We start from the raw sequence: 21,928 nt of genomic DNA on the forward strand, positions 1-21,928 counted from the left end.
TGACGTGTATCATTTGGAGTCTGTAGTTGATAACATTGAAGAATCAGAATTGTGGAAGGGTTCACATTTTCATTCTTTGTGATACTGCCTTTTCTCTTTTCATTTTTAATTGTCTTGTTATTCTTTCTATTCTTCTTTCTCTCACTCAACATCTCGGAATAAAGAGATTGTAATGATAGTAATTTGCAAGGTTTATTGTTGTAATGATGAACAAGTTAACCTCATGTACGTTGTTTACTTTTTTGCCTATGCCATTGCTCTACTATCCACAAGCTGATGGTTCTCTGTGTGCTCCTATGAGTAAAGCAATTCTTTGGTTAGCAGATCTGCACTAGGTCCGCTTCTGGCGAGTCAAGATTTTGTCGGCCTAGGATTTATTTTGTATCCCACTGTATTTTGTTTTGCTGTTTTATAGAATCAATAAAACCTTAAAAGTTGTGTTTAAAAAGGTTGTCGCATTGGATGGGAAAGACTTGGATCTTTTACCTTATCATACAGGAAGTTCCCCAAGCATCTACAGAGTTTCCTTGTTATATGAGCGACATCTGAGAGGTCTTCTTGATATCGCCAAAGACTGAGAAGCAAGAAACTACCCCATACAAAAGTGTAATAGAGCACACTGCCCACATGCAGGATAGAATCGAAAATGTTAAGGCCCTTGTAAAGAACACATAAAGCAAGCCCAGGGATGTCAGTCCCCAGTTTACAATTGGCCTGCTAAAATTAGGAACTTCAACCCCAGTAAAAAGGTCCCACAGTGGAAAATAAATTGCTGACGAAATGGTAAGGGTCTTATGAAACTGTGAAAAAAGTGGGAGAGGTAAATTACTGGGTACATCAGCCAGGTATGTGTAAGCCCTACCAAGTTTACCATGTGAATCTGATAAGACCCTAGAAAAACTGAGGCTCATGGTAGCAGTCAACAATACGCATAAAGATGATTGTTTTTCTACTGTCTCAGTGGTAAAAATTTCAGAGAGGTAATCAAGTATTTAAGTACAATGGGTAAAGGAGTTTGTGCAGAACATTAGGGATATGTTTTCTTGGCTCCTAAGTCATACAAGTGTGAATAGAAGAGATTTAGATCAGCGGACATAAAAATCTTCTTTATTCCAAATAATATCCATATTGGCTTAGAACAATAAAAAAACACTACCATGTTTCTGGTGAGTCAAGCACCCTTAGTTAGGCTTACCATGACTAGGGGTGCTTGGCGCACCAGAAAAGTGTCAGTTTTTTTTTATTGCTCTAAAACAGAAACCTGTCAGGTCTAATATGCACCCAGAACCACGAGCAGTTATGGGTAAACATTGCTAATCCCTGCCTAACCGTCCCTGTATACACTAGTATAGCTAAAGATATCTTATAGACAAAGTATTTCTAAAGATCTTTTATCATGTGCGAATGAGCACGGGGACTAGTCCAAGGGCGTGCTAACATGGTAATGAATACGCAGCGTCAGAGGATGATCTCACTCACCTCTCCGCTGCCCGACGCTGGATTTCGGCTCAGTGCGCATGACCCCGAACTTTCGCCCCACAGGGGCGTGCTAACATGCTAATGGGGGCGACTAGCAAGGGAAGCAACGTCCTTGGGAGAAGTCCCCACGCTCATTAGCATACGATAAAAGATCTTTAGAAATACTTTTCTAAAGATCTCTATCTATGCTAGTGTATACAGGGACAGTTAGGCAGGGATTAGTAATATGCACCCAGAACTACTCGTGGTTCTGGGTACATAATGAACTTGACAGGTTATCGTTAATATGCATCAATAAAGAAGATATTTCATGTCTGTGGAGTTGGATCTCTTCTATTTGCTTTAATATCCGTGCCCCGGGCAAGACCAGAATCCGGCATTACTGGTGAGCTGGACTGTTTCTATACAAGAGTGATAAAACATCACAGAACCAAGGGTCAGAGTACAGATGATGTTAAAATTAGAAGTTATTGAGGAGTCACATAGTGAGTGATCCACTTCTACAATCTCAATCCAAAGCCTGAAGTTGAAAAGAGGATGGCTTCCACAAATGGATAAGGATTCTAAACACACATCAAAATACACGCTGTACTACCACAAAAGGTGCAAGCTGAAGGTCTTACAATGGCCCTCAGTCTCCAGATTGAAAATCTGTGGCTAGACCATAACCCCTTCGCCCCGGGCAATTTTCCGTTTTTCTTTTTTGCTTCTTCCGAGAGCTGTAATTTTTTTATTTTTCCATCAATCTTGCTGTATAAGGGCTTGTTTTTTGCGGGACAAGCTGTACTTTTAAATGAAACCATGAGTTTTACCATATAGTGTACTGTAAAATAGCAAAAAAAAATTCAAGGGCAGAAAAACTGTCAAAAAAAGTGTGATCACACAATAATTTTTGGGATATTTATTCACCATGTTCACTGTATGATAAAACCGATATGTTGGTGTGATGCCTCAGGTCAGTACGAGTTTGTAGACAACAAACATGTATAGATTTACTTTTATCTAAGGAGTTAAAAAAAAAATCACAAGTTTGTCCAAAAATGGCGCACTTTTGCGCAATTTTCTGAAACCTGTATCGTTCTCATTGTTCAGGATCTATGGCTCAGTGATTGCTTATTTTTTGCGTCCTGAGCTGATTTTTTTTTTAATGGTATCATTTTTGCACAGATGCTACGTTTTGATCGCCTGTTATTGCATTTTGTGCAAAATTAGCGGCGGCCATTTTTTTTGTAGCTACGCTGTTTACCGATCAGATTAATTGATTTTATATTTTGATAGATCGGGCGTTTATGAACGCGGCGATACCAAATATGTGTATATTTTTTATTTTTTCTAATCCTCTAATTTTCAATGGGCCGAATGGGGGGCAATTTGAACTTTTAGGGGATTTTTTATTTTTTTCCGTTTTTGAAAAACTTTTTTTTAATTTTGACTAGGTTCCCTAGGGAACTATAATGATCAGCAGTCTGATCGCTCTTCCATTTCTCCAGATCACAACTACACAGCTGAGATCTGGAGAAAAGTAGCTTTACTCTCACACACTGCCCTCTGCCGGCAGTGAGAGAAAGTGACTCATGATAACTACAGGGGTCATCACATGACCCTGTGCTACCATGGCAACCACTGGAAGTCACATGATCACGTCTCGTGACTTCCGATGGGGGTGGGTAAGTTATGATAATGGAGGCGTGCTCTTACATTTCGCTGTCAGATTTTGGCAGCAGGATGTAAGGGATTAATAATCGCGGGTGGAGAGCGATTCCACTTGCGCCTAGCAGGCACACATCTCAGCTGTTGAAATCAGCTGAAATGTGCGCAGATCGCCGCAGACTGCCCATGGGGATTAACCTCACACAATCCATTACGTACCCAGTACGTCATGTGTTGTGAAAAGGTTAAAAGAGCAGAGCATGCAAGACTACCAAGGAACCTCACAAAACTGGAAGAATGGATGAAATCCCTCACACAAAAATTGAGAGACTCTAGGCTGGCGACAAAAAGCGTATAGAGGTAGAGAAGAGCAAACCCAAGGTTCGGAGTTCGTATCAAACACAGACTTTACAAAAAAAAGTGCTTTATGTGTGAAAACCACTCACACGAGCATTTCTGTGCTCGGGTACGCTTGGTTCTCAGCCCAGTACAAGCCGCTTGCAGTGTTTGAACGGCTCGTACTGGTGATAAAAACAGCATAATCAGATGGTAGTCTGCACCCTAAAAAAAATATATTGTAAAAACCCTGCCTTCACTCCCGCAGAAATGATCTGTTTATGGCTGGCTGCATGTCGGCAGACAGCTGAACTGCCCAATTCGTGACCTCCACTGCTGTTCAGGTCAAGTCCGGGTCCCAAACTAAACTTTATCTAAAGTCTGGCTGCACCTGCCGAATTGAACTTCCACGAGTCCTCTTATTTCTATATACAAGATGTGATACCTGCCAAAGGGGCTGCTACTATGTAGTAACCATACAGGGTGTCCAAACTTTTGCATTGGCCCATTTTTCTTTTTGTTAATTGTAAAATGTAAAAGATGACCATATATATTTTCTTGGGAAATGTGTCATCTTTAACTTCATGCCTTCTAGAGATCATTTAATCTTCAATATACTTAATGGTTCACGATAACAGTAATGCTAACCAGGGGTGCCCAAACTTTTACATGCCACTGTATGTCCTCAATCCGTTCTGCATAACGTAAAACAATAGCTTTTATTAAACTCACCTATTGGATGTACCGGTTGGATAGGCTGATCTTAGGATGATGCATCCTAAGTCATCCACACAATGTCCTCCATTGTGCTCCTAAGCAGGCGCAGTTGTCTCTGGCATGGCAAAGTGATGTAGCGCGCATGTGCGGGTGCTCTTTGGCCTCTCCCCACGCGTGCACATTACAGTACTTTGCTGTGCCCTCAGCAGGGCTGTGAGAAGTGCGCTTGAGCAGGAGAGCAAAGGGAAAACCCTGTGTGGATGCGTCATGCACAGACAGCAAGAAAAGTGGAGGTGCCGGATCAAGACAAGCGATGCCCATCTGACCTGACCGCCTTTTAGATGAGAATAATAAAAGGTCTTTTTTTATGTTATGCATAAATACAGCATTATAGACTGCTGTATATAAGGGCAACTGGTGGTAGCTGCACTTTATATGGGGGAAAACTTAGTGACAGGTTCTTTTTATATTTTGAAAATTGTCTTTCAAGCGTCAATAAATGAAGCTTAGTTGACGTGATCAATCTTTTTTCACAATGAAATCGATGTCAATAGGACACAAAAAGAGCGTAATCAATTCCGGAATTTGACATATAACAGAAGCGGTCAGAAAAAAGACCCAGAATGAAGAAATTGTGCAGATTGATAGATTGAACAGATATTGAGTAGGATTTAAAAATTCAACGTTTTCAGCGTCACAGCCAATCACTGACCACGGTGGCTGTGCCCGCACAGACAGAATGCCCTCTCCAGCGACACCAAGCACACCTATTGGCTACCATGCTATAGATGTATTGCCAGCCCGCAGTCAAAGCCAGACACCGGAAGTAGTGGCAGAGACTTGCCGGAGGACCCAAGAAAGGTGACTACAACAGGTTTATTATTATTATTATTTTTTTTTTTTAACAAACTGCAGCAGAACAGTATCTGAAAAGGAACAATTCCTTTAACATTAGGGCTCTAACCCTGGTAGTCAGGTAAAGAGAAGGCACATACAATTCTCCAAATGGGACAGAAAAATGTTACCCATCCTCCATCTACTCTCATCATATTGCAGACTCATTGAGAGCACCATTCCTCCCGCTCATACTGCTATAATAGTCTGCAGTACACACCATCTTAGGCTAAGTTCACATTTCCGCTAAAATCTATCAGTCACAATCCGCTGCTCTTGTAAACAGCGGAATCCGTTTAGCGGATTCCGCTGCTCCCATAGACTTGTATGAGCAGCGGATTGTGACTGATGATGCTGCGTTGCACCCTCCGCCCGACTGATCAGTCGTGGAACGACTGACCGCCGGGCGGGGGGAACGCAGCATGTAACGTTTTTTGAGCAGCGAGATCCGTCGGATTTCGCTGCGCATGCTCTCTGGCTCCCTGCACACGTCACCAGCTTTGGTTGGTTACCCGATATTTACCCTGGTTACGGTGCAAGGAGCCAGCGCTAAGCAGTGTAGGCCCGTAACCAAGGTAAATATCGGGTAACCAAGGTAAACATCGGGTGCTTTGCTGTTACCCGATATTTAGGCTGGTTACGTGTGCAGGGAGGCCGACACTTCCCCGCTCGGCCCCGCCCCCTCCCGCACTCCGCACATGTATGTACACACACACACACACACACACACACCTGTCCCCAGCCATGCAGACAAGCACTGCCACTGACACCCTCGTCTGGCCCCGCCCCCTGCTCGGCTCCGCCCCCTCCCGCACTTTGCATGTGCACACACACACACATACATACATACATACATGCACATACACACACACACTCACACATACACTCACCTGTCCCCAGCCATGCAGACCGCAGCACTTCTACTGACATCCTCAGCGCCTGGCCCCGCCCCCCGCTCGGCTGCGCCCCCTCCCGCACTTTGCATGTGCACACACATACATACATACATACATACATACATGCACATACACACACACACTCACTCACTCACTCACAGATACACTCACCTGTCCCCAGCCATGCAGACCGCAGCACTTCCACTGACATCCTCAGCGCCTGGCCCCGCCCCCCGCTCGGCTCTGCCCCCGAACTCCGCCCCCCGCACACAACGGAATCCGACAAAGAATTCTGTTCTTTGTCATCCGTTGTACAGCGTTGAACAGCGCATCAGTCACATGCGTCAAGCGACGCATGTGACTGATACAAATCAATGGAAATGTGAACTTAGCCTTACTCGTGCCAAGGACAGCCATAATTGCTAAGACCTATGGCAACTCTAGCAGACAGCAAGACTTGTATAAAAAAAACCTTAAAGAACAACAAGACATAATAAGCAACATAATCAAAAGCTGACAGTGAGGAGTACTTCTTGGCTACCTTGGCCTTCACTTTGGCCAGCAACAGCAGGGACAGTTATCGGTTATTACACCGTGGCTTTATTGTATAATATTATGACAACTGAGCCTCTACCGCATACAAGAAATAAAAAAACAATTCCGTGCTCATTGGCACTGAAAAATAATTGAATTTTTACAAAAGCAGAGAAAATGAGTCTTACCATAATTGAGGGCTTCTGGGGCTGTCCATTTGATAGGAATCTGTTTTAAACCAGAAGATGAATATATTCCATCATCTTCCTGACGAGACATGCCAAAGTCACTGATTTTCAAAACATTATTTTCACCTACAAGACAGTTTCGTGCTGCCAGGTCCCTAGGAAACAAAAACGTGTTGGAAAGGAATTGAATTTATCCTCAGATTAACAGCAACACATGAATAATTCTACAATTTGTGGTTTGGTTTTTTTTCTTCCCAGGAAGTCTTTGGCATGGTCAAAAAAGAAAAAAGTAATGCCCTTGGTACAAATACGAGAAACTCGTCTCTGTATCCTATGAAGGTCTAGTCTCCTGTATAATAATTCCTACTTTCACAGATAGATTTGTAATTCTACAACTCAATTATCCACCTTTATGCAAAATTCACAGTCTGCTATGAAACCCAAAAACGGAGTTAAAGGAATCTGTCAGCAGGTTTTTTTCTACATCATCTTCGAGCAGCATAATGAAGGGGCAGAGACGTGGATTCCAGCGATTAATCAGTTAATGGGTTGCTTGCTGCAGTTTTGATCAAATCAGTGTTTAATCTACTCAAAATCTACCAACATTTTGAGGACTAAGCTCTGTATAATCCCGCACACACCACTGATTGAACACTGTATGTCAATCAGTGGGGTATGTCACAGGCTTCATGAAAATGGCGGTATACCTGGCAGATTTACTAGTCCTCTAGTGATAATCTCGTGTGGATAAAACAGTGATTTTATCAAAACTACACCAAGCAGCCAAGTAAGTGATACATAACTGGAATTGGGATCTTTGGCTCTACATTATGCCGCTTTTAGATTATGTAGTGGAAACCTGGTGACAGATTACAGTACATTTAAAAAAAGAATACTCATCAAAATCTTTATTTCAAAATCCGTTTTAATTATCTTTGTAATGGTGTAATTGGATTAAATTACTTGCCAATCCCTGCAGTTTCTGGCTTACAGTGCCACTCTGGTCCTTTTCTGGTCGTGTGATCTGAAAAGATTAGCTGACTCAAGCAGCGGTTTGTGTGTATACCGGAAGTCGCTTTCTTTATGTACTGTAAGTCAAAAGGAGCCTCGTTCTGAATTTTATTGATTTAGAATATTAATAATAATGACGCTGTGCGAGTTGGTATAGCTGCAGAACAATCACGTTGGACTGGAGCGGTGCTGGACACTGATAATATAAAGAGATTTAACCTCTTTTGATTCCCCATATTTCCCCAAGGTAAAATGATAAGGCCTGTACCCACCTACTATACCGGCAGTGTATGGGATCGCCATGGCGGGGCTCACATGGGGGTTGTGACTTCACACCAGGCCCAAGTCCAATCAGCGCCAGCTTCTGTCTCCCTAGACCAGTGTTTCTCAACTCCAGTCCTCAAGACCCACCAACAGATCATGTTTTCAGGTTTTCCTCAATGTTAGACAGGGAATAATTGCATTACCTGTGCAACATTAAGGAAATCCTGAAAACCTGACTAAGGAAAACTTGAAAACGTGATCTGTTGGTGGATCTTGAGGACTGTAGTTGAGAAACACTGGTCTAGACCAAAGGAGATAATCTAAAGGAAGTGAGTGAAATGGCTGTGCTCACTTTGTGTCAATGGTTTGTTTGCTCCAAAAACGGGGAGACAGAAGCCGGAGCTCATTGAACGCGGAGCTGGTGTGTCATCACAACCCCACGAGAGCCCCGAAACCGCTTATAGGGCGCCGGTACGGGAGGAGAGTATAATCTTTATTATTTTAACTAGTGGAAATGAGGAATCAGAGGTGGTTGTCCTAGTAGTGGACAACCCTTTAATACACTTACACTCCATTACATGAATATTTAGGAGGGAGTTACAAAATCAAAAATTTGTTGGAACTTGTGTTTGAAGTAAAAAAAAATACATACATAGCAAATACCAAAACAAAACTTGGGTCAAGCAGTTATCCAAATGAGAAGCCTTTAAATCGAATCATTCAGTGAAGCTCTTAGTACATAACACCCAGAGAAGTCAGTAAGAAGTTCATGTTATGCAGTATGAGCCGAGAGAACGATTGAGCCACCAGTTCTCAGCTTGGCTAATAGAGGAGGCCCAGAGATGGCGACAGAGTCATATTCCAAATTAAATATAAGAGAAGGGGTACAAGGCAATGAGATTAGAGTATATGTAACCTTGAACATCATCTGATACACAGTCTTCAACATGAATAAGTAAATATAAACCTTTCCTTTATACTATTCTGATGAGATATTAGAATACTAATCAAAATCAAGAGATAAAGGGCCAGATTTGTCAAGATTGGAATTTTGCATGTCAATCTTGATCAAGGGCACACTGGATAAAAAGGGTGCCAAATATATTGAAGACAACCTCTCATCAGGGTCAGGTATGGTAAACGAAAGGTATGGGATTAAAGGCGCTGTTCTGCTGATTTAATTGGATCGGTACCTTCAGTGTAGAAATCTGCATCATGCAGTTTAAAATTCCATGCCAGCGCCGTCCTGAGCCTTGGGCAATGCTTGTGCAGAACAATTTGGTTGCAGGAGTCAGTAAAATTGCGCTGCTGTAGGCGCATGGGCACATTAATCTCCTGGCAGGCTAAGCGAAATTGGCTACTTGGCAGTGCATGCGCAGATTGAGCCCCCTCACAACTAGTTTCTGCCTATTTTTAAAAAATGTGGCCAAAGCTGGTCACGACTGGCATCAAAATGCCAAATAATTGAAGACTTTTGTTTAACAAAGGGTTGAGTAAAAATTTGTCCTATTTCAAACAGATTTTACTGTACAAATTATGCAAAAACTGTTTTGACAGCAGGAATTTTCAGCCCCGATTCATCAGATTGCTCTGGTAATCTGCACTTTAGAAAGTTTTATTTGCAAAGAAAAAAATTCTGAAAAAAACCCCCTCTGACCAAACTCTGCTACCTGAACACTCATTTTGCTAAACCCAGCCATATCAATAAATACTTGTCATGTGCAACTGTGACAGAAAAAGCTGGCAGCTGCTTATTTACTGTGTGTCTATGAGCTCAAGTGTGCTGAAATCCAAGAAAATCAACTGCTCTCACCCCCCCTCCAATCTAATATATAAAGCTCAGTGTATGTATGTGTGTATGCGTGTATGTACGTATGTATGTGTATGTGTGTGTATGTCCGCTAAAGGAATCCGCACCGTCGCATTTACAATCACTAAATTTTGCACAGACGCCCCATGTGACCCAGAGAACGTCATAGACTATGTTTTGATGGGAAAATTTAACCCCGCGCTTTACAGTTATTCACCAAAATCCTGCCTCTATTTAACTGAATGAAGGTGGGAGTTACTGGCTATTATTAGCAACTGTCAGTGGTTGCTATAGGAACAAAATAAACTGTTAGTATAAAAAGATTATGTGTGAGGTAATAAGATGTCGGTGGTGAGACGGATAGACACAGAGACAGCCCGGGAAAGAGAGACAGCCCGGGAAAGAGAGACAGCCCGGGAAAGAGAGACAGACAGACACACATAGAGAGAGACAAACTGATACAATTACAGAGAGATAGAAACAGACAGACAAAGAAAGACACAGACAGCGACACACAGACAGAGACTGGGAGAGAGACAGAGAGACTTTTACTATCCCGAACACCGCCCGGGTACTAAAGCTAGTATCTACTATAGGGGAAGCCTTGATATACCCCCAATACTTTAGTTGTCTTATGCCACCGAAATAGGGTTTTTATCTGAAATTTACCTAATGTGTACATTATAATTGTGTATGGCAGGCCAAATTTTGCTCTACAACTGCTAGCCCAACTTTAGTGTGGAATCTGTGTGTGGTTGAAAATTTTCTTAATTTTTGCACAGCAGAAAAGTCAAGGAGCCTTAGAGCGTATATACCAGACTTTAAAAAAAAAAAAAAGTGCCTAAGCGCTAACAGACCGGTAGTTGAAACCTACTTACCTGTTGTGCTCAGCACCATTCTTCGACAACACAAAATGGTGATCTTGCTGGCGATTCAGCTGCTTCCGCTGACGTCGTATCAACTGAACGACAGCTTCTCATCTGTTCTGCTGTGAATGGGGCAGGCCAGCAGATGTCATGCTGATTGACAGCTGGCTTAGGCAACTTAGGCAACGGACAGCCGGCTGTCAATCAGCATGACGTCTGCTGTCCCGCCCCGTCTACATAGAGCAGAACAGAAGCCACCCCTCTGTTGACAAAGTCATTGTATTGCCAGGCAGGCAGGTAGGTAGCAACTAGTTGGCTGATAGTGCCTATGCACATTTTTTTTTTCTTAAAAACCAGATATATACCCTTTAAAGGGTATCTGTCACTTGAATCAAGTCTCCTGAGCCATCATGTAACATTGAACAAAATAATTACCCTGATATCTGCAATCTGATGTCTTAAGTGTTTCTCCATGAAAATTATTTCATTCAGACATGTTTTGTCATACACGTTTATTTCCTCTGTGTATATTGGAACGAACACACACACACACACAAGCAAATTGGATAACATTTTAAATAAAACCCCCAAAAGGGGCTGGACAAAAGAGTTAACATTTGGTAGCACACCCTTTGGAATAAATAATGGAAATCAAGTGCTTCCTATTACAATCAACAAGCTTCTTACACCTCTCATTCTTTCTGTGAAAACTGCTCCAGGTCTCTCATATTTTAAAGATGCCTTCTCCCCATAGCAATTTAAAGATCTCTCCACATGGGCTCAAGGGAATTTAGATTCTGACTCATTGCTGCCACATCAAAACTATCCAGAGCTTTGTTTCAATCCATTTCTGGGTTCTTCTTGAAGTATGTTTGGGGTCATTGTGCTGCTGGAAGACCCATGACCTAGGACGCAAACCCAGCTTTCTGATACTGGGCACTACATTGTAACCCAAAATCCTTTAATCTTCAGATTTCATGATACCTTACAAACAGTCAAGGCACCTATTGCTAAACGCAACAAAACAACCGCAAAACATCTTTGAACATCCACCATATTTGACTGTAGGTGTTGGGTTCTTTTCTTTGCAGGCCTCATTTGGTTTTCGGTAAACAGTAGAATAATGTGTTTTATCAAAAAGCTCTATCTTGGTCTCATATGTCTACACAACGCTTTCCCAGAAGGATTTTGGATTACTTGTACATTTTGGCAAACAGCATTCTAGCTTTTTATGTCTCTGTGTCAGCAATGGGGTCCTCCTGGATCTCTTGCCATAGCGTTTAATTTCATTCAAATGTCAACAGATAGTTCGTGTTGACACTGATGCACCCTGAGCCTACAGGACAGCTTGAATTTGAATGGAACTTGAGAGGCCTGCTTATCCACCATCTGGACTATCCTGTGTTGCAACCTTTTGTCACGTTTTGTCTGCTGTACACGTCCAGGAAGAAAAGCCACAGTGCCATGGGGTAGAAACTTCTTGATTATGTTGTGCACTCTGTACAAAGGAACATCAAGATCTCTGGAGAAGGAATTGAAGCCTTGAGATTGTTGATATTTTTCAATAATTTTAGTTCTCAAGTCCTCAGACAGTTCTCTTCTCCTCTTTCTGTTCTCCATGCTTAGTGTGGCACACAGACACACAATGCAAAGATTGAGTCAACTTCTCAACTGTTATCTGGTTTCAGGTGTTAATTTTATATTGCCCACACCTGTTACTTGCCACAGGCGAGTTTGAATGAGCATCATATGCTTGAAACAAAGCTGTTGACCCACAATTTTGGAAACGTGCCAACAATTGTGTCCAACCTGTTTTGCGGGTTTGTGTATGAAATTATGTCCAATGTTATATTTTTATCCTGTTTTTTTTTGTGTTGATCCAATGCACACAAAGGAAATAAAATATGTGTATGACAAAACATGTGTAAGTGCAATCATTTTCTGGAAGAAATACTTCATTTTCTGGAACAATTTCAAGGGTGTTTTCGGCCACGACTGTAAATGAGCTGTTAAAATCTATGGGCCAGACATAGATCTCCCTGAGCATCTGCCTTAAGAGCTTATTTTATACAAAAGGGGGCGTTACCAGTGTGAGATGTAAACCAGAAGAGCAGACTGTCAGTCATTATATGTCTCAGACTAGCAATGCTCCCTTTTCATTTAAAATAAATTCTAGAGGCAGATTTTCAGTGTTTCATTAAGTGAGCTGGAGGTCACAAATCAATTCAACTCTACGAGAGCAAGAACGAGGCTAGTATTGAGAGCTTCTGACGTAACTTTTCACTTCTGGCCAGTCAGAAGTTATGTGCACAAGATGGCGCCGTGAAACTGGACTGGCGCCGAAAAAGGATGAAGATGGCAGCAAGTGAGTATAATACCAGGGGCAGAGAACATATATTAAAAGATCCATTCCAGCACTGAAAGAAAAAAACCGCTGGAGCGATGCTTTACAGATGGCATTGGATTGCAATAATATACATTTTTGTATTTGATGTTATACTGGCAGAAAGTACATTTTATAACCCATGCAAAAATGTTTGCGTCCTGCTGCAGCATTGCAAATTGCAGATATTAAAAAAGCCTTTGAGAAGCAGATGTCATCAAGAGAAGTAAAACTTGCGGTGATGACTCACGCATGTCTAACATATTAACGATTACTCCAAAAGCCGAACACTTTGAAGTATGCATAAACAGGCTGAGGACGGAGAAATGCATATTGATTAGCTGCACATTAATGGAATCTTCTTCAAGTATGGTATTGAAGTAATATTAAGTATGACACGAAAAAGTAATCAGTAATAAGTAGCGTGAAAGATTAAGCCGGGTTTCAGAATTTTTATATGACATTTTCTTCCAGAAATAGAAATTGATATTTTCTCCTATGAATGAAAGGCTGCATGTGCTGTGTATATGCAGAGTGTAGCGGCATTTGTTTCCATGTGTAATTTATGATCTATGAGATTAGAAAGGTGATCTGCTTTTCCTCACTTACAATTTATCACTGCAAATCCATTTCATCTACCAACAGTTCTTGGAGGGAGAAAGGCTTTAATCTTTACTGTTTAATATGATCTTGTAAAGGCTCAGTGACTGTGAAACAATGCTCCTGTATAGAGAAACGTTTCCATGCTGCAGATCATTAGGGAGATCACAGGCACCATTCTATAAATTGACAATAGGCAGAACTACAAAACCAAATGTAATTATATACTTTTCTTTCTAGTAGACTATGAATAAAAACATTAGATGAAATTTCTCATGAATGCCAGTCTTGTTTTATGAACTGCCTCCGCACATTCTGGTTTTCTATATAAACATAGGAGAGGCAATACATTTAAATATCACGGCAGGGTGGGTGCATACATTTGCATCATTTCAGATGAAAGTGTAATAAATAAGGATTGCAGTGCATTTTTTTAAAGGTAAAATCTATACTCAGACCAATAAATCACTCATTATGGCTACAATAAAAACTATTTTTAGTGTCTCTTGGAAATCTATGCTTATTCCTACAGCTCTAATAATGTCCCAGCCCTACTTTATACATGCTGCTGTGCTAGATGATAAGGACTATAGAAATATTAGGAATATAAAAAAAAAAGATCATACAGACGTGATTCAGTGGTACAGCTAAAGGAAGAACAAAGGCAGCAGACCAACCAGACCCTTACCCTGTGCAGGTAATACTACTGCAGATAAAAAAAATAATCCTGACCCAATATGAAGACATAACCGTCTTCAACACTCAGAATGATGATTGCACAGTTCAAAATTATATATAATAATACTAACTTTCATAAAACAGGCAAAAAGTATGTGGGTCCGAATCGCTGCGCAAACAAGATGTTCTCTTTAGGCTCTATGCCCACGCTGCGAAAAATTCGCTGCGATTTTTTTCACGGAAATTCCGCAGATTTTTCAAAAATCCGCAGTACAGCGGGTCCCCAGCCATTTCTATGGCATTTGGGGAGTGCTGTGCCCATGCTGCGTTTTTTTCCGCAGCGGAAATCATGCAGATTTCCCTGTGAAAAAATCTGCAGCATGTGAATTATTCCTGCGGATTTTTCCGCACAATCCCATACTTACCTGCCTTGATAGAAGACACCGGAGTCACTTCCTCTGGTGCAGGAGCGCGGTGGAGCCAGGAGCGGGCAGCAGGAGGTGGCTTGGCCTGCACGAGCTCCGGTCATGGGACAGCCGGAGCTAGTTCAGGCCCGCCCACCTTCTCCGGCAATGTGCAGACAGACACAGCCGGAAAGTGAAGTGCTGCGTGATGGAGGTGAGTATGAACTCCCCAATCACTCCAGCACTTGTTCTGCATTGAGGATGCAGTGCCGAAGCCATGGTACTGTATCCTCAATGCAGAATGAACGCAGCATATCCGCAGGACATTCCGCAATAAAACCGCCGCATGTAAACAGACAGAGTTGTGTTACGGTTTTCTGGGAGCTCCTGCACAATGTCCTGCAGATATATCCGCAGGACACTTTCCCTGTGGGCAAATAGCCTTAGACGCCGAGGCCTTCGAAATCATCCAAAAAAGAAAATACTAAGTTGCTTAAAAAGGACCCAGCACCAGGATTTTCATATATAAACTAAAGCCAGTGCTATACTGGTGCTGTCATGCTGATTATAAACATACCTTTAGTTGTGAGATCGGATGTACAGTTAGGTCCAGAAATATTTGGACAGTGACACAAGTTTTGTTATTTTAGCTGTTTACAAAAACATGTTCAGAAATACAATTATATATATATAATATGGGCTGAAAGTGCACACTCCCAGCTGCAATATGAGAGTTTTCACATCCAAATCGGAGAAAGGGTTTAGGAATCATAGCTCTGTAATGCATAGCCTGCTCTTTTTAAAGGGACCAAAAGTAATTGGACAAGGGACTCTAAGGGCTGCAATTAACTCTGAAGGCGTCTCCCTCGTTAACCTGTAATCAATCAAGTAGTTAAAAGGTCTGGGGTTGATTACAGGTGTGTGGTTTTGCATTTGGAAGCTGTTGCTGTGACCAGACAACATGCGGTCTAAGGAACTCTCAATTGAGGTGAAGCAGAACATCCTGAGGCTGAAAAAAAAGAAAAAATCCATCAGAGAGATAGCAGACATGCTTGGAGTAGCAAAATCAACAGTCGGGTACATTCTGAGAAAAAAGGAATTGACTGGTGAGCTTGGGAACTCAAAAAGGCCTGGGCGTCCACGGATGACAACAGTGGTGGATGATCGCCGCATACTTTCTTTGGTGAAGAAGAACCAGTTCACAACATCAACTGAAGTCCAGAACACTCTCAGTGAAGTAGGTGTATCTGTCTCTAAGTCAACAGTAAAGAGAAGACTCCATGAAAGTAAATACAAAGGGTTCACATCTAGATGCAAACCATTCATCAATTCCAAAAATAGACAGGCCAGAGTTAAATTTGCTGAAAAACACCTCATGAAGCCAGCTCAGTTCTGGAAAAGTGTTCTATGGACAGATGAGACAAAGATCAACCTGTACCAGAATGATGGGAAGAAAAAAGTTTGGAGAAGAAAGGGAACGGCACATGATCCAAGGCACACCACATCCTCTGTAAAACATGGTGGAGGCAACGTGATGGCATGGGCATGCATGGATTTCAATGGCACTGGGTCACTTTTGTTTATTGATGACATAACAGCAGACAAGAGTAGCCGGATGAATTCTGAAGTGTACCGGGATATACTTTCAGCCTAGATTCAGCCAAATGCCGCAAAGTTGATCAGACGGCGCTTCATAGTACAGATGGACAATGACCCCAAGCATACAGCCAAAGCTACCCAGGAGTTCATGAGTGCAAAAAAGTGGAACATTCTGCAATGGCCAAGTCAATCACCAGATTTTAACCCAATTGAGCATGCATTTCACTTGCTCAAATCCAGACTTAAGACGGAAAGACCCACAAACAAGCAAGACCTGAAGGCTGCGGCTGGAAAGGCCTGGCAAAGCATTAAGAAGGAGGAAACCCAGCGTTTGGTGATGTCCATGGGTTCCAGACTTAAGGCAGTGATTGCCTCCAAAGGATTCGCAACAAAATATTGAAAATAAAAATATTTTGTTTGGGTTTGGTTTATTTGTCCAATTACTTTTGACCTCCTAAAATGTGGAGTTTGTAAAGAAATGTGTACAATTCCTACAATTTCTATCAGATATTTTTGTTCAAACCTTCAAATTAAACGTTACAATCTGCACTTGAATTCTGTTGTAGAGGTTTCATTTCAAATCCAATGTGGTGGCATGCAGAGCCCAACTCGCGAAAATTGTGTCACTGTCCAAATATTTCTGGACCTAACTGTATACTTTCCGAAATGTAGGCAAGTAAAGTTTGAGAAATGCACAGTTATTTAACCCCTTCACGACCGGCCGATTTTTCGCTTTCAGTTTTTTTTTTTCGCCATTCTTTTTCTAAGACGTAACTTTTTAATTTTTCAGTCAATATGGTCATTTTTTGCGGAACGAGCTGTACATTTCAATGAAATTATAGGTTTTACCATATAGTGTACTGGAAAATGGCTAAAAAATTGCAAAAAAAAGTGCGATAGCACTATTGTTTTTGAGATATTTTATTCACTGTGTTCACTGTATGGTAAAACTGATGTAAGGGTGTGATGCCTCAGGTCAGTGCGAGTTCGTAGACACCAAACATGTATAGGTTTACTTTTATATAAGGGGTTAAAAAAAATTCGGAAGTTTGTCTGAAAAAATTGGCGCACGTTTTACACCATATTCTGTGACCCATAGCGTTCTCATTTTTCGGGATCTATGGCTCAGTGTCTGCTTATTTTTTGCGACTCGAGCTGACGTTTTTAACGGTACCATTTTTGCGCAGATGCTACGTTTTGATCGCCTGTTATTGCATTTTGCGCAAAAGTTGTGGCGACAAATAAAACTCATTTTGGCGTTTGGAATTTTTTTGCCGCTACGCAGTTTACTGATCAGATTAATTGATTTTATATTTTGATAGATCGGGCGTTTCTGAACGCGGCGATACCAAATGTGTGTATATTTTTTATTTTTTTAACCCTTTAATTTTCAATGGGGAGAAAGGGGGGTGATTTGAACTTATGTTTTTTTTTTGCTTTTTTAATTTTTTAAAACTTTTTTTTTTTTACTTTTTTTTTTATTTTACTAGTCCCCCTAGGGGGCTATTGCGATCAGCAATCAGATCGCTCTGCACTATCTGCTGATCACAGCTACACAGCTGTAAACAGCAGATACGTGCACTTTCTTCTTCCCTGGCCTCCGTGGAAAGCGAAAGTGAAAGTAGTTCATGTCTAGCACAGGAGTCATCACATGACCCTGTGCTACCATGACAACCATCGGAAGTCACGTGATCATGTCACGTGACTTCCGGTATCGGGCGGTAAGTAAAACTTTACCGCGATCGTGTTTATAATGGCGCTGTCACGTATTGACAGCGCCATTACAGGGGTTAAACGGCACGAGCAGATAACGATTCTGCTCGTGCCTAGCAGGCACACATCTCAGCTGTGAAAATTAGCTGAGATGTGCGCCGATCGCGGCATGCTGCCGCCGGCAGACCGCGGGCAGTAACGTTATGACCGCTAGGACGTAATTTTACGGCCCACGGTCGTTAATGATACATGCAACAGAATATTTAATAAGTGGGTTGGGTTTTGCTAGTTATTCCTGCCCCAGACTGTCCTTTCTCCCCCTGTCTGTTATTTATGCAAATTACGGTATATCACCGATGTACTAAATCTCTTCACTAAGATGGCGTCGGAGTTAGCGCTTTTCGCATAGCGCTCATCTCTGGCGCCATCTTTGTGAAGACAGTTTGACATCTTATTCTTTTGTGGCCTATGCGAGGGTGTCGCATGCTTCCTTGCATACTCTGCTCTTGTGATAGCAGGAGCGCTTGCGCCATCCTCGCATAGGCCACAAAACAATAAGATGATATCACACAGTCTTCTCATAAATGGTGCCGGAGATAAGAACTATGTGCAGGCGTCAACTCTGATGCCATCTAGGTGAAGAAATTTAGTAAATCTGTAATATACTATAATTCAAATAAATAACAGACAGGGGGAGGGAGGACAGTCAGGCAGAAAGGGGTGGGAATAACTAGCAAGACCCAAACGGCTTATTAGATATTCCGTTGTACATATCATTAAATAACGTTACTTTGCACAAACTTTACTTGCCTATATTTCAGAAAGCATACATCCAATCTCACTGCTAAAGGTATGTTTCGAATCAGCATGATAGCGCCAGTATAACACAGGGTATAGTTTAAATATGAAAATCCTGGTGGATGGTATTCTTTAAAAGGGAGGCTCTAAAATGCTGAGTACCTGCAGATATAGGCCTGGATTAATCAAGACTGGCAATTTTACATTCTGTTCTTGATGAGAGGGCGTGGTGGTGCACGCCTCTTCATGTGCGTCTGACGAGATGTGTGCATCACACCAGAAATCTTACACCACTCCTTAAAGAAGGGGAAGTTTCCCAAAACGTCAGGTGAAGATTCTCTCAATGTCTGACTGATGTCTCTGCTAGGGCTAATGTGCATTGGAGTGAAGAGGATCGCTACAGGTGCAGACACTCTTAATATAGAAACTATGCCTGTTGAAAGTCCTACATGTAGGAGTGACGAGAACTGTCTACACCTAATCCATTTAAGCAATTCATTATGGTGATTGAAGAAAAAATTTTTTTTTTTTATTGCAGTTTTGTAAAATATTACATTTGCTGGAAATGAAGATTGAACAGCCATACATTAAGCATAATAAAGGAAATTGAAGTGTGTTAGAAGTTTTTTCATATTACAAATTTCATGGCAGTGACTGGAACAACTAAATGGTTGTTCCTTCTCGGTGAAAGACCTGGCTTGTTTCCTGCCAGCATTGAGAAACATGTGATGGTGTCTCTGCGGCATTCTTGTTTTGCATATTTCCCCAGGGAACCTTGTTCTAGTGTCACTGCTTTGAGAAACACGTGAAGGTGTCTCCGCGATGTTGGATGTTGATCTCCCCGAGGTCAACCATCCTTACCTATGTAGTCTTCTACTAGGCATTGCTCCCACTTTCCAGTTTCCTACCGCACACTGATGAGGGGCAAATACCCCGAAACAGCTGTCTGTGGATGGATACCATGTTTGGCATAGGTGGTATCCTTGACTGGAGACTGCCCTTCCCATGGTTGTTCCTTCCCGGTGAAAGACCTGGCTAGTTTCCTGCCAGCGTTGAGAAACATGTGATAGTGTCTCCGCGGCATTCTTGTTTTGATGACCATTTTCAACATGACAGGATCCGTTTAACATCTTGCGCTATAGTATATAATCACTGGACATTTCAGGTTTAGAGACAAGTTATAAAAAGACACATTCATAACCGGCTATGGCATAAATACACTGTAAGATATGTTGCCCAAGTCATTTAGTTTTTATGCCACTTTTCTTATTATGGAAGAGGCTGGAAATAAAGAAAGAGGTCAATTCTTTCAGACGCTCTAGCCTCCATCAATCAATACATACAATGGTACAGGCAGCCTAGTCACTACTATGAGTCTAATTCATTTATCATTGCTATATAAAAAGTAACACAATAAAATCTGTAGATGGTGAAAAAAAAAAAAAATATCCAAAAAGAAACCCTCAAAAACAATTTTATAATGCTTTCTAAATCCCTAAGAATATTAACTTTAAAGCTATGCAAAATATAAATCAGCCTGGCATATACCGTATTTTTCTCTTTATAAGACGCACCTGATTATAAGACGCACCCTCAAATTTGGTGAAAGAAAAGAGAATTTTTTTATGTTAAATGGGGTCCGTCTTATAATGCCAGTATCCGTCTAACAAATCATATAGGGTATATGTCCCTTATAGCACCCCCATCCTAAAATTAGCCCCCTTAATCTGGATATGGCCCCCTTATATTCAATATAGCCCCCTTGTGCTGGCACACGTCCCCCAGTGATTCCACATGTCCCCCATTGATGGCACACGTCCCCCTGTGGAGGCACAAGTCTCCTATTGCTGGCACAAGTCTCCTATAGCTGGCACAAGTCTCCTATAGCTGGCACAAGTCTCCTATAGCTGGCACACATCCCATATTGATGACACACGTCTCTTACAGCTGGCACACGTCTCCTACAGCCGGCACACGTCTCCTACAGCCGGCACACGTCTCCTACAGCCGGCACACGTCTCCTACAGCCGGCACACGTCTCCTACAGCCGGCACACGTCTCCTACAGCCGGCACACGTCTCCTACAGCCGGCACACGTCTCCTATAGCCGGCACAAGTCTCCTATAGCCGGCACAAGTCTCCTATAGCCGGCACAAGTCTCCTATAGCCGGCACAAGTCTCCTATAGCCGGCACAAGTCTCCTATAGCCGGCACAAGTCTCCTATTGCCGGCACAAGTCTCCTATTACCGGCACCAGTCTCCTATTGCCGGCACACATCCCATATTGGGATTGGATATAGTCCTCCTGTGTTTGATATGGCACCCATGCTGCTGCCCATAGTAAAATAAACACTTTACTTTACACTTTTACTTTACCTTTTCCAGCGCTGTAATCCCTCGTGTCTCCCTCCGTGCTGCTGAGCACCTACACTTCCTGGTTCTCGGTTCCGGTCATGTGATCGGCAAAGCAGAGTGACATGATCTCTGCGTGCCTGATCACAGCGGCAGCAGTGAGTTCGGGGTGACACCGGGAGATCAGCGCTGGAGGAGGTAAGTAAAGCTTTTTTATTTTAGGAAGGGCAGCAGCATGGGGGCCATATCTAACACGGGGGAGGGGGAGGGGCATGTGCGATCAAAGGTGGGCGCAGGCACATATAATATGCGCCGCTCCTCCAGCCCATCGCCGCGGTGTCAGCACCACGGTGATGGACAGCGGCAGTGCATATTATATGAGTGGGAGATCTCCCGTTGCCTCCTGCAGCCTCTACCAGCCTCTCAGCACCGCTCTAGAGTTGGCCCCACCTCCCCTGGACCCTGCAGTATATAATCCATATATACTCGGATTATAAGACGCACCCCCTACTTTCCCCCAAAATTTTGGGGAACAAAAGTGCGTAATAATGCAAAAAACACGGTACTTTATTATAGTTTTCGTCCTCCTTCATTGAAGAACAACTTGTGCACATTGCATAAAATGTTTGAGCAGTGCCAACTCTGCTTCTAAGGAACCTTTACCAAGTTCACGGATCCTGGATGTTGTGAATCTTCTAGAATCTAATAACGTAACTGTTAGAAGGATCCCTCTATTTGTTCTTCATAAGAAGAAGA

At 42.2% G+C, this 21,928-nt stretch overlaps 1 protein-coding gene across 1 annotated transcript in view; it reads right to left on the reverse strand.

Moving 5' to 3' along the window:
* The window catches only part of FER (FER tyrosine kinase), a 369,513-nt gene that overhangs the window by 21,895 nt on the left and 325,690 nt on the right, over nucleotides 1-21,928 (reverse strand). Inside the window, exon 19 of the mRNA XM_075325025.1 lies at nucleotides 6,695-6,849. Coding sequence (XP_075181140.1) covers nucleotides 6,695-6,849 — 155 coding nt within the window. The remainder of the gene's footprint in view (nucleotides 1-6,694; nucleotides 6,850-21,928) is intronic.

The sequence above is a fragment of the Anomaloglossus baeobatrachus genome, chromosome 1, assembly GCF_048569485.1.
Source record: "Anomaloglossus baeobatrachus isolate aAnoBae1 chromosome 1, aAnoBae1.hap1, whole genome shotgun sequence".
Taxonomy (NCBI): Eukaryota; Metazoa; Chordata; class Amphibia; order Anura; family Aromobatidae; genus Anomaloglossus; species Anomaloglossus baeobatrachus.